This window comes from Procambarus clarkii, chromosome 43 (assembly GCF_040958095.1).
Source record: "Procambarus clarkii isolate CNS0578487 chromosome 43, FALCON_Pclarkii_2.0, whole genome shotgun sequence".
Taxonomy (NCBI): Eukaryota; Metazoa; Arthropoda; class Malacostraca; order Decapoda; family Cambaridae; genus Procambarus; species Procambarus clarkii.
Window position 1 is genome coordinate 16206435 of NC_091192.1, and position 14535 is coordinate 16220969.

The following is a 14535-nucleotide window of genomic DNA, read 5'->3' on the forward strand; positions in this document are numbered from 1 at the left end:
GGCATAGAATGCTTCCAACCACACGGGGGTTTCTATAGGCCATGGCTCCCCTTGCCTCTCTGAGGGGGCCAGGTTCTGGCCGTGGTCCCCGGTAGGCCCTAGAACTCCATACACATGACTGATGCCAAAGTCTGACATTAGCATATCAGCCGGTAAAGCTCCGGGGAGCCAACGGGGCTCCCCCCAGAAAAAATCGTAGTTAGTAACAGTTGCTTGATTGACAGTTGAGAGGCGGGCCGAAAGAGCAGAGCTCAACCCCTTCCGCAAGCACAACTAGGTGAATAGAGAAGGAAAGAATGAGTATTTTACCAAGGAGAAGGTTATAAAAGGTCATCCACAACCAGCACTGTAGACAACAGGGAGAATTGAGCATGGAAGTGCATGAAACCCACATTCCAAGAAAGAGCAGGAGCAAACAGGAAATCATCAAGAGGCTGCAGCAGAAGGTTAGACAGGCCCTGCAAAAACATCGGTAACACAGTTGACATCTCACGTCACTCATGAGTGCGGGTGTGAAAGATGCCACGTCAAGTTCCAAGCAGAGGATTCTCTGTTAGCCAGAATTACTCTGAGATCTCGTAACATGTCCAATAAGGAGAAGACTTGAACTCAAAAGAAGCTGGGTCCATCAATGAGACATAATCTGGGTTACACAGGAGGTGCACAAAAAGAGCCTCCCAAGCTGCCCCCCGGGAGAACTTGAGATGTGGGGAAACCTCTAGAAGGACGAACACAAAGGGGCCCAAAGGCACCTTGAATCAAATCCAAGTAGGAGCCATACACCCAAATCAAACTTGTACAGGAATGGGGAATATGAAAACCCCTTTCCTGCAAAAGAAGACCCCTCTGTGGAAGGCAAGAGCTAACACGAAGAGTCAAATGGGACAAAGACCTACCTTGATCTACCCCCAAGCCCTTGGAACTGCAGCAGAAGGTTAAGGGGCAGAGCCATCATCTGCACCCACCATCCAGGATACAAAAATGGAGTCCAAGGGAGAGGCTTTGATGGAAGGGGCTAGCTGAAAGAAAGACCCAGAAGCCTAAGCGTGACCGGTAGGATTAACTGCCTCTGCACTCAAGAAACCTGGAGGACCCCTGAGAGAGTGATCCCTGAACACTCAAGGGAAGATAACCCTAACAGCACAAGGGCACTAGAGACAGAGGATCAAGACAGAGGAAGATAGAAATAGACTACAAGAAGACCTGGACAAACTGGAAGAATGGTCTAGAATATGGTTCCTAAAGTTTAACTCAAGTAAATGTAAAGTAATAAAATTTGGTGAAGGAAGCAGGAGCCTGAATACAAGAAGCATCTAGGAGACAAAATTCTTCAGGAGTCAAGTAGAGAGAAAAATCTGGAGGGGTTGATACCACAATGAACCTATACCCAGAGGCCCACTTCAAAAGGATATCATCAGTGGTGTTTGCTAGATTGGCCAACATAAGAACTGCCTTTAGAAACTTGTGTGAGGAATAATTCAGAACCTTGTATACCACTTATGTCAGACCAATCCTGGAGTATGCAGCTTGAGTTTGGTGACCATACCTAGTTGAACATTAGACAAAGTTAGAGATCAGGGGTAAGCCACCAGACTAGTCCCAGACCTGAGAGGTATGAGTTACAAGGAAAGGCTACGGGAATTAAACCTGACGTCTCTGGAAGATAGAAGAATTAGGGGAGATACGATCACCACCTACAAAATTCTCTGAGGAACTGACAGGGTGGACAAAGACAAATTATTTAACATTGGTGGAACATGAACAAGGGGACACAGGTGGAAATGTAGTACTGAAATGAGCTATAGACACATTAGAACTTTTTGTCAAGGTAGTTAACAAATGGAATGCACTAGGAAGTGATGTGGTAGAGCTAGACTCCATACACAGTTTCAAACGTATATATGATGGAGCCCAATAGGCTCAGGAACCTGTACACCAGTTGATTGACAATTGAGAGGCAGGACCAAAGAGATAAAAGTTCAACCCCCAACAAGCACAACTAGGTGAGTACAGCTAGATAAGTACTAAAGGCATGAACAAGGAAGGAAACCCTGATCACATGCAGCTCCAAGCATACTAAACTTCTGGCCCACACAGCATTAGAGTACACACGAACAGTCTCAAATGTTGTTCACCACTTGGCTGAAAACAGGACACTGGAGCCAGAGCAACAGAGAGGTAGACCAGGCACTCACTACTATCAGAGGAGAATTGAGGGTAGAGCAGCCTGCTGAACTCTGCTTGCCTACACCCCCCCCCTCCCATCCAAAATGAAAGGGGAGGTGGGACGAACGAGCTCATGAATTTCAGATCGTTTGTTTATATTGTCGGAGGAGTCCTTTTGGTGGTTTCTTGAGGCTGCAGACTCATTTAAAGCCAGCAGTGGTTTGTTTTGATCCACTGACTTTCTCGGTGCCTTCTTTAATAGGTGGCAGGCATAAATATATTCACAGAAATTTTACACTATGTGTCACCACTCCATGCACCTATATCACGGGCCAGGTCAGGCCGGACTCTGGGAGTAGAAGAACTCCCAGAACCCTCTCCCGGTATGCTCCAGGTAACTCTTTGAGGGAAGGGGGGGTGGGGGGGGGGGGGGCAGGTCTCTGATAGGCCAACAGAACTCTACGACTGATGGCACCTAGTAATATGGCAGCTTCAAGGAGTCACAAGGGACTTCCCTAAATATTTAACTGTTTCCAAATTTTAAATTACACACCTGTTTCCATTTATTTTACTGTACTTTAAAGACAGAAGCTTGGCAAAAGAATGCAATTCAAAAGTTAATTAAACATGAGACATTTGGCAGGAATAACAAAAGGAAAATACATAGGTTTTGATTGGTCGGCCAAATTGGGAGGCAATGCAGTTTGGCCGATGCATCTTCTGCGTGGCCGACCATCTCTCGTGCCAGCTTGAAAAACTTGGGAACAGTTGAATTTGCCCTTACACACACACACACACACACACCTAAATATTCCCTGGATACATGCCCAATAACTTGGACTGGATGGTAGAGCGACGATCTTACTTCATGCAAGTCAACGTTCAATCCCCGACCATCCAAGAGGTTGGGCACTATTCCTTCCCACCGTCCCATCCCAGGTCTTTATCCTGACCCTCTTCGAAGTGCTATTTAGTTGTAATGGCTTGACATTTTCTCCTGATAATTCCCTTCTCTGCATACATGTCTTCTCTTGGCACATGTCAACATGTGCCAAGAACTTAGGTATTAAATACAAATTTGTGAATACAAATAGTATTTGAAATCAAATGTTACAAACCCACACAGATTGAGAGCTGATGGTATTAGGGCACTATGAGGCTGTCAGACATAAAATTAGAAGAAATTAACTGATTTGCCCCCGAAAATTAAATGAAAAAGAATTTCAGAACATATTGCACACAGGTCAAGGTTACTCTTAAAATGATCGAGAAACACAGCATAAGAGACAAGCTTTCACTTTACATATTTTGCTCAGGATATGTCAAACAAATGGTAACAAGCATGGCCTGGTGTGGTACAGTATTTCAATTCACAACATAATTCATTGAAGTTAATTGCTACTCAAATCAGTCAATTTGTTATGATTGATATGCTAGATTTTGTTACTGTACTTTTTAACAAACAATGGATTTCAGAATGCAGAAAACGTTTTTTTACGAGTGGAACACAGATATATAGTTAGCAGATGAATGATTGTAATGATTGAAAGATGAGTATATAAGATGTAAGTGAATGATCATGAATGAACGATGAGTATATAAGAGGCAGGTGAATTATCATGAGTGAAGCATGAGTACACAGGAGGCAGGTCCTATGATCATGAGTGAAACTTTGGCAAATAATTGTATAAAAATAATTTAAAAGAAAAGGGAATAAAATAAGTGAAGGGAAGATAGAAACTAAAAGGGGTGCCGTAAAAACTGAGTTGTTATGGGACAGAGCCAGAAGGTTGATGGGACAAAGTCAGCTGGTTGATGAGGCAAAGCCAGTAGGCTGATAAGACAAAGCCAGCTGGCAGCACACTGTACTCCACCTTCTCCACCAAAGAGCTAAAGATCAATCCCCACAAGCACAACTAGGTGAGTACATGAGCACCACTGTCTACCACACGACCACCATTGGCAACCATGTAGGGTACACCACTGGCAACCATGGAGGGTACACCAAACGACCACCACTGGTAACCATGGAGGGTACACCACTGGCAACCATGGAGGGTACACCAAACGACCACCACTGGTAACCATGGAGGGTACACCACTGGCAACCATGGAGGGTACACCAAACGACCACCATTGGCAACCATGTAGGGTACACCACTGGCAACCATGAGGGGTACACCACACGACCACCACTGGTAACCATGGAGGTTACACCACACGACCACCACTGGCCACCACGAGGGGTACACCACACGACCACCACTGGCAACCATGAGGGGTACACCACACAACCACCACTGGCAACCATGAGGGGTACACCACACGACCACCACTGGTAACCATGAGCAATACACCACACGACCACCACTGGCAACCATGGAGGGTACACCACACGACCACCACTGGCAACCATGGAGGGTACACCACACGACCACCACTGGCAACCATGGAGGGTACACCACACGACCACCACTGGCAACCATGGAGGGTACACCACACGACCACCACTGGCAACCATGAGGGATACACCACACAACCACCACTGGCAACCATGAGGGATACACCACACGACCACCACTGGCAACCATGAGGGATACACCACACAACCACCACTGGTAACCATGAGGGGTACACCACATGACCACCACTGGCAACCATGAGGGGTACACCACACGACCACCACTGGCAACCATGAGGGATACACCACACAACCACCACTGGCAACCATGAGGGATACACCACACGACCACCACTGGTAACCATGAGCAATACACCACACGACCACCACTGGCAACCATGGAGGGTACACCACACGACCACCACTGGCAACCATGGAGGGTACACCACACAACCACCACTGGCAACCATGAGGGGTACACCACATGACCACCACTGGCAACCATGAGGGGTACACCACACGACCACCACTGGCAACCATGAGGGGTACACCACACGACCACCACTGGCAACCATGAGGGGTACACCACACGACCACCACTGGCAACCATGGAGGGTACACCACACGACCACCACTGGTAACCATGAGGGGTACACCACATGACCACCACTGGCAACCATGAGGGGTACACCACACGACCACCACTGGCAACCATGGAGGGTACACCACACGACCACCACTGGCAACCATGAGGGATACACCACACGACCACCACTGGTAACCATGAGGGGTACATCACACGACCACCACTGGCAACCATGGAGGGTACACCACACGACCACCACTGGCAACCATGGAGGGTACACCACACGACCACCACTGGCAACCATGAGGGATACACCACACGACCACCACTGGCAACCATGGAGGGTACACCACACGACCACCACTGGCAACCATGGAGGGTACACCACACGACCACCACTGGTAACCATGAGGGGTACACCACACGACCACCACTGGCAACCATGGAGGGTACACCACACGACCACCACTGGCAACCATGGAGGGTACACCACACGACCACCACTGGTAATCGCGTGGACACCCTATCATGTGACGCATGAAGAGAATAAAGAGCATTACATCCTTGACATGTACACTAAAGAAAATTCTTCCCTTACTGCATAATGTTGCATTACATTTCCTGACAAATACAGAAATAGCACTATCAAGTTTAAAATAAATTTAAATTTATAATGTATTCTGAGGACAACTTTTACGATTGTGTCCCTCTTCCCCACACACTCCACACTTTCTTCTCTTCGGCGCGTCCCCATCTGTAGCCTTACGTTTAGTCCCGCCAACATTTCCTCCGCGGCCTCGTCCTCTTGCATGCCTTGCACCTGAATCTGCAAATAATATACATATTGGGTACAACATGACATCTTTTCAATGTATTTGCCTGAAAGACCTTTCATTTCCATTATGAGCTATATTTATGATAAATCTAATTTGGTTACTTTAAATTAAATTTATTCCCTGAAATACAACAGTGGATGTTTGGTTAGTGAAAAGACACTACCAGTCTGACATAATGACTACACCAGACTACCAGCCTGACATGATGACTACACTAGACTACCAGTCTGACATGATGACTACACTAGACTACCAGCCTGACATGATGACTACACCAGACTACCAGTCTGACATGACCAGCCTGGTAGTAAATCAACCCAGCCTGGACCACTCGGCTAGATAAACCTACCTCAATGCGTGCGTGTTGTAACAATGAAGTAACAATGATGCCTCACCTGCCGATGATGTTCCAACTGTGGTCAAGACAGTGATTGAAAACACCCAGACTCACACCAGGGTGAAAGCCACCACAAACAAGGTGGACCTCTGAAGGAACATCACCAAACACTCTAGGGAAGATAACCCTGGAAGCACACAGCAAAGACAACCATAAACACATACAGCTCCTGGTTGATACCTGGTTGATGGGGTTCTGGGAGTTCTTCTACTCCCCAAGACCGGCCCGAGGCCAGGCTTGACTTGTGAGAGTTTGGTCCACTAGGCTGTTGCTTGGAGCGGCCCGCAGACCCGCATACCCACCACAGCCCGGTTGGTCCGGCACTCCTTGGAGGAATAAATCTAGTTTCCTCTTGAAGATGTCCACGGTTGTTCTGGCAATATTTCTTATACTTGCTGGGAGGACGTTGAACAACCGCGGACCTCTGATGTTTATACAGTGTTCTCTGAATGTGCCTATGGCACCTCTGCTCTTCACTGGTTCTATTCTGCATTTTCTTCCATATTGTTCACTCCAGTACGTTGTTATTTTACTGTGTAGATTTGGTACTTAGCCCTCCAGTATCTTCCGGGTGTATATTATTTGATATCTCTCTTGTTTTCTTTCTAGTGAGTACATTTGGAGGGCTTTGAGACGATCCCAATAATTTAGGTGCTTTATCGCGTCTATGCGTGCCATATATGTTCTTTGTATTCCCTCTATTTCAGCAATCTCTCCTGCTCTGAAGGGGGAAGTGAGTACTGAGCAATACTCAAGACGGGACAACACAAGTGACTTGAAGAGTACAACCATTGTGATGGGATTCCTGGATTTGAAAGTTCTCGTAATCCATCCTATCATTTTTCTGGCTGTCGCAATATTTGCTTGGTTATGCTCCCTAAACGTTAGGTCGTCAGACATTATTATTCCCAAATCCTTTACATGCTGTTTTCCTACTATGGGTACATTTGATTGTGTTTTATACCCTGTGTTATGTTTAAGGTCCTCATTTTTACCGTACCTGACTACCTGGAATTTATCACTGTTAAACATCATGTTATTTTCTGATGCCCAGTCAAAAACTTTATTAATATCAGCTTAAAGTTTTTCAATGTCTTCAGTCGAGGTAATTTTCATACTGATTTTTGTGTCATCTGCAAAGGATGATACGAAGCTGTGACTTATATTTTTGTCTATATCTGATATGAGAATAAGGAAAAGCAGAGGTGCAAGGACTGTACCCTGAGGTACAGAGCTTTTAAGTGCACTTGGACTAGATTTTATATGGTTGATCGTTACTCGCCGAGTCCTGTTTGACAGAAAACTGAATATCCAGCGTCCTACTTTACCGGTTATTCTCATTGACTTCATTTTGTGTGCTATCACGCCATGGTCACATTTATCGAAAGCCCTTACGAAGTCCATGTATATCACATCAGCATTCTGTTTTTCTTCTAATGCCTCAGTGACTTTGTCGTAGTGCTCAAGTAGCTGTGAGAGGCACGATCTTCCCGCTCGAAATCCATGTTGGCCTGGCCCGGATAAGGCCTGGCCCGGATAAGGCCTGGCCCTTATCCTGGCCATGTTGGCTCGGATAAGCTCCAAGTGCACAAAATCATAGTTCATGCACACTTGAAACGTGTAAGGTATAGCCACGAAGGCAAAAAAAAGAAACCCAAAAGAAACACCAGAAGAGAGAAAGATCTGGGGGGGGGGTTGATATCATGCCAGACTTTTTCCCTGAAGCCCACATCAAAAGGATATCATCAGTGGCATATGCACGGCTGTCCAACATAAGAACTTCAGGAACTTGTGTAAGGAATCATTCATAACCTTGTACACCTCATATGTCAGACCAATACTGGAGTATATGGCTCTAACTTGGAGTCCACATCTAGTTAAACACAAAATGAAGTTAGAAAAAGTTCAGAGGTATGCCACCAGGCTAGTCGCTGAGCTGAGGGATATAAGCTACGAGGAAAGACTACTGGAACCTCACAAAACTGGAAGACAGAAGAGTAAGGGGAGACACGATCACCACCTATAAAATTCTCGGGAATTTAAAAGGTGGACAAAGACAAACTATTTAGCATGGGTGGAACACAAACAAGGGGACACAGGTGGAAACTTAGTACCCAAATGAGCCACAGGGACATTATAATGAACATTTTCAGTGTCAAAGTAGTTAACAAATGGAATGCGTTAGGAAGTGATGTGGTGGAGGCTGACTCCATACACAGTTTTAAATGTAGATATGATAGAGCCCAGTAGGCTCAGAAATCTATTCACCAGGTGGTTGACAGTTGAGAGACGATACCAAAGAGCTGAAACTCGACATCCACAAGCACAACTAGGCGAGTACTAGATGAGTACAGGGGCCAGAGCAACCATGATCACCCAACAAACATCAGAGGAGAACTGAGGGTGGAGGAGCCTGTGAGCTGCGGGCTGCCCCACCCTCCCCCTAAACGAAGGGGAGGGTGGGCGAACAAGCAAGCGCCGGTTCATAACATTTTCAGTCGTTTGTTTACATAGTTTGGGGAAGTTCTTTGACTGTTTTAGAGTCTGCAGGTATATGAAATTGTCAGTTATGGTTAGTTTTGTCTCATTGACTTTCTGGGTGCTTTTCTTGGTGGTGGCACACATGAATAACTTAATATATATAAATGCCACTCCTCCCTGCACCTCTGTGAAGGGACCAGGTTCTGGCTCTGGTCTCTGTGTTAGGCCTGAAAACTCCACGACTAATGTCACCTAGTAGATAACATTCACCGGTGATGCTAGGCTACAGGAAGTCACAAGGGGCTCCCCCTAAAAAAATAAAGAAGCGGTTGTACTTATCTATCAGTACTGATCTAACAGTGAGTAAGCTGAGTGAGAACTTGCTCATGAGATATCAAATAATATACACATGGAAAATACTGGAGGGCCAGGTCCCAAATTTACACAGTAAAATAACAATACAGGTATACTGGAATGAACGACATGGAAGAAAATGCAGATCATAACCAGTGAAGAGCCAGGGTGCTATAAGCACAATCGGAGAACACTGTATAAACATCAAAATTCCATGATTGTTCAACATCCTCCCAGTGAGTATAAGAAATATTGCCAAAATAACTGTAGACATCTTTAGACATTATTTAGAACACTAAATAATTTTCTCCAAGGAGTGCCGGATCAACTGGGCTGTGATGGATATGTGGGCCTGTGGGCTGCTCCAAGCAACAGCCTAGTGGACCAAACTTTCACAAGTCATGCGAGTACTAGCTGCTTGGGGAGTAGAAGAACTCCCAGAACCCCAATAAGCAAGTATCAAGCATGTATGCCCCACCTCCCACCCTTGTATCTATTGCATTATAGGGTGGAAACCACCCTATAAAGCCGCCACCAGACACAACATGTGATGCAACCCCGGCTGAACCAACCAAGCATCCACAACCAATGGGCCCCTCTGGAAGCTCATCATCTCATTCTTCACCAGAAAAGAAGGCTGCAAATGAACAAAATGACCACCAGGACAAAACGAACAGAACCTCTGGTGCCGTGAAGAGCAAGAAGCTTCCCAACTCGACCCCCTGAGGCCAAATCCAACAAAAACAAGGCTTTCCAAAAGCAGTCACAAACCATAGGGGTTACAACAAACTGAGAAGAAGAGAGAGAAAAGAAAGAACCCGGTCCAAAGACCGGGACGGTTCAGGCGACGCATGGGCAGGCTGGAGATGAAAAATGCAGAACAGAGTAGAAGTAACATACCCCTCAAACGCAAGCTGCAGAGGCTCCACCAATGGCTCACGATAAGAAGTGACAGTATTTGTCATAAGATGCTGGTCAAGAAAAAGCCAAGAGAGAAATGACAAGACAACCTTAACCGACACTAATGAAATCCTACGAAAGGAAAGGGAAAGGAAATAGTGGAAAGTCCGCCAATAAACTTCATACTGTCGCTGAGACAAAGAAAGCAGGTGGGACACCATCAAAGAAGCAACCTGATCACCATACAAATGGTGATACACGAGTTAAAAATGCCAGATGCGTAGTGCGGAGCAGTAAGGCGAACCAGCAAGGTACCACACAGGCTCGACCTGCTGAAAGAGGCAGTGCCTGAAACCAAGGCTGGACCGGCACCATGGAGCCGGGGAAATCACCCTTCCCTGATAGGATTCGAGCCAATCCAGAACCCAGAGCAATACCGGGATCGAGGGAAAGAGATACAGGAACCCCTATTGTGACTAGTCCAGTAGGTGTGCCAGTGCTCACCACTGGTGAGCACTGGCCACAAAGCTCCACAAAGCAATTTTCACAGTCACGTACACAAGACAAGACTGCCCCGGGAACACAAGACCGGGAGACAAGATCACCACCCACAATTCCTCAGGGGAACGGAAAGGGAAGAAAAGGATGGAGGAATCAAGACGGGTGGTATATGCAGGAGATACAGGTGGAAGCTGAGTACCCAATGGAGCCACAGATCCCCCCCCCCCCCTTTGGGGAGGGTGGGAGGTTGTACTAATGAGTGGGAGTGCTAATTGCATGAAGTGTTGCTTGTTTGTTTTCTTCATGGAGGGAGTTGTTTTGCTCTTTTTGGACGTAGGTTGCAATTTTCACCAGATTGTGGTCTGTTTTGTTTTGCCCATCTTTCTGGGTGCTTTCCCAGTCGATGGCAATTATGACATACTTTAAATGTAAAGTGTTCATAGGCCTTGTGCCTCTCTGAGGGGACCAGGTTCTGGTTTATGGTACCTGGTAGGCAAAAGGACTGTGGAGACTGATGACCCCAAACTAATATAGCACATGTCACTTTGGATAGTTTCAGGAAGCCTCCAGAGCTCCCCACAGAAAATGGAATTGTTTGAGTGTGATGGTACTGATTATGTGATGTTGGTTGGTGTAGAATAAAGGTCTTTTCCTCTGAATATTCTTAGTAATCATACCCTATATTACTCTCCTATTTTTCTCTTAGGGTAATGGTTTCACACTGTGTAAAAATGAAAATGGGGTAAGATGAAGATAATTGCACTTTTCATTTAGAGAGAAATTTTGTATATTAGTTTACTCAATTTTTCCACAAATAACAGATGACTTGTTCCCAAGTAAACAAATTTGCTTTCCCAGCTGTACAATGTGTCCCTTTGGAAGATTTGACCCCCTTGCCCTACCTTGCTACAAAGATTTCTAGTCCTCCAGAACTAAACCAGGACATACCATTACTCCATGCATTGCTTCCACTGCCACCTCCTCTGTCACTTTCTGATATTTCATCAGCCCACTTAAAGAAGCGGCACTGCTCACTGCGATCCTTGCTGCACACGTAGAACTCTCTGCCTTTGTTTGGCCCTTCCTTCTGCACTGTTAATCTGTAAATAATGATTAAGACCCATGATGTAAAAACTTAAAATAACATTAAATTGTATTATATCCAAATACAGACAATTTCTATAAATGAGAACAATAAATCAGAGCATAAACCTGGGGCGACTTCCTTTGAGTCAAGTGTGTGTCCTACAGACAAGCTGCCACTTGTCTAAAGAATATAATGGGTTGCCTGCCAGCCTGTGATGTCTCCAATTCCCTTGAAGAAGAACCCCCAGGCACATTCTACAGAAACAAAGGGGACATGGGAAGGATAGCAGGCTTCAATGTCCATGTAAAATCTCTGGTGGGGGCAGCCCCAGGTGCTGCTTTGGCCGGCCACTTGATAACTCTGGATCCTCTGGCCAAAGCTGCTTAGGAGCCCATGCTACTGGGAAAGTCTGTAGAAAACAGGCACCCAACAAACTGGCTGCTTGACTACCACAGTAGAAGCAAAAGAGGAGGCAGACTGAAACTTGGCATGCATAAAAAAAACTAGAGCTCAAATTTCCATATAAAGAACAGGAAATTCATCACCAGCCATATCAGGCAAGGGCTGCAGTAGCCTGTATCACAAGGCACAGTGGCACAAAGAGACTAGCTTGTATTGTGAGACATGTTCATGCAACAAGGCTGCGGCCTGATAAAGCACTGCACAAACAACAGTAGTGACTTCAACAGTGATAAATGGTACACACCAGGGTTTGGAAAAGACACCTGAACCGAACAGGCTGAATGATGGAGGATGCAGGATTGGTCATCAGAGTTCAAAAACATCAAATTTTATCCTGAAAGAGGCAAGCAGCAAAATCTGGAACTGAATCAGTTTGAAAATCCAAGATTTCTCATCCAACTGTGAAGTTGAGGTAAACAGACCATATGGGTCAACACGAACTGGATACCACCATTATACAAACAGGCAAGTATACCAGATCCACAAGGAGCATGTTGGTGAATCACACACCTAATCCTAACCTGATTTGCATGTGCAGGATGGGGTATTAAGCCACAGATAAGGAAGAATCACACCCAACCAAAGCACAAGTCACCAAAATGTACAGGAATAAGGGCCAGGCACTATGCATACTCAAGCACACAGCTAACTACACCAACTCCTCAACAGCCGGCCCTGTTGTGAAGGGCAAGTCCCATGCGTTACCTGGAGGCAAGACGAGTCAAGAAGAGCCAACATGTAATGGAAGACTCCCGAATTCCTCAGAGCAGGTATCTCTAGTGGAGCACTCTGGCTACCAGGAAAGATAACCCCTGGCACACAGCTGGAGTGAATTACCACACAGAGCATGCGATGTGGGTGGGTGGGAACATGCGATGTAACGTTTCTCACTAGGTAAGTGAGAAACAATAATGGAGTACAAATGAAGCAATGTTTCCTAGTGGAACTACTGTGTTCCAGGGATAGCAAACACCAATTAGGTGAAATAAGCAGTAGCTCTCTGGTCCCAGCTCTTATCTCTAACAAGCAGTTAGATATGTGTTGTACACTTGTGCCAATGTTCAATATGCCTTGTTTACAATGGCATATTGTAATGGATTTCCTCAAGCAATGGCCCGTTTAGTTGTGCCTAATCTTTCAGGTTGGGTTTTCTTGATTTTGGGTTGATCTCTCTCAAGCTAACCCCTCACCACATGGAGCCAGAAGTTGGTTCTGGATTCAGGTAAGTCAGTGTGGGTTTAAGAGGCCAAGTGCACTCCTTGAGGCATAAACTACACCAGTGTGTAAGCTTCATATGATATACAGTAGTGAGGGGACACTCAAAGAGAATCCTCCCTTCTATGATATATATTGTTCCAAACAAGAGAGTGACAAGTGTATGAAGGGAAATATTTTGCATGGGACACCACACACATATGAGTCCTATAAATCAAAGTTGAGCTATAGCTAACCTCTTGGCAGCAATAGTGCAGTTGCAGATAATGCTACCGTCATCCCACGTATCGCCGCCGTCAAAATCTGCAAAGTACGAATTTGGTTTATGTTTTGTAACCTGCAAATTTTCATACAAAATAAGTCAGTGTTATTCTGTAACTGATATTACCTATTTGTCATACAAGAAATGGTTATTACTAAATATCAATCACTAAAAAATACTTGGTGTAAATATAATCAAATATATCTGTTAATTATATGATTTACTGTAATTAATCTATGATATTGAAAAATATGTCAAGAAATGCAACTTAGAAAGGTTAGAGTCAATGCTCAAGTGTTCTTACCAGAATTGGAAGCTCCATTCCACCCTGAAGACACATTTTGACTAACACCTCTCCCCCTGCCTCTTACTCCACTGCTACCACTTCCACCTCTGCCGCCTCCTCCTCCACCTCCCCAACCTCCTCCTCCTCCACCTCCCCAGCCTCCTCCTCCTCCGCCACCGCCTCCTCCACCTCCCCAGCCTCCTCCATCCCCTCTGTTATCGTCTCCTCTGTCGGTGTTGCCTCCATCATCCGCCCAGAGAAAGAAGTTGCACCCAGTACCCTGAGGCTTGGCACATTTATAAAACTGTCGACCTGTAAGTACAAAACATTTTAGCGGAATATTCCTGCATAAAGTACTTCACATTTACTAAATGGAATTACATCAACAAACCATAATCCAAATTCAAGATACAACCAACTTGATCTTAATAAAATTTAACATTCAATTGGACTATAGAGTAAGTAAACGTTATGACACTATTGGCCTTACTTCATCTCCAACCAGAACACTATAAGGTGAAGTCACTCGTACCTTTATCCCAGCATAAACAGATACCAATATGTATACAGAACTGAATGATATTACAAAAAGCCCTCAATT

At 45.3% G+C, this 14535-nt stretch overlaps 1 protein-coding gene across 1 annotated transcript in view; it reads right to left on the bottom strand.

Annotated features, from left to right (window-relative positions):
* Window positions 1–112: 112 nt before the first annotated feature.
* Window positions 113–14535, bottom strand: part of Top3alpha (topoisomerase 3-alpha) — a 134849-nt gene continuing 120426 nt past the window's right edge. The window contains exons 17-20 of the mRNA XM_069300071.1: window positions 13953–14246; window positions 13623–13689; window positions 11571–11722; window positions 113–5979 (exon numbers count right to left, since the gene is read on the bottom strand). Coding sequence (XP_069156172.1) covers window positions 5822–5979; window positions 11571–11722; window positions 13623–13689; window positions 13953–14246 — 671 coding nt within the window. The 3' untranslated portion in view covers window positions 113–5821. The remainder of the gene's footprint in view (window positions 5980–11570; window positions 11723–13622; window positions 13690–13952; window positions 14247–14535) is intronic.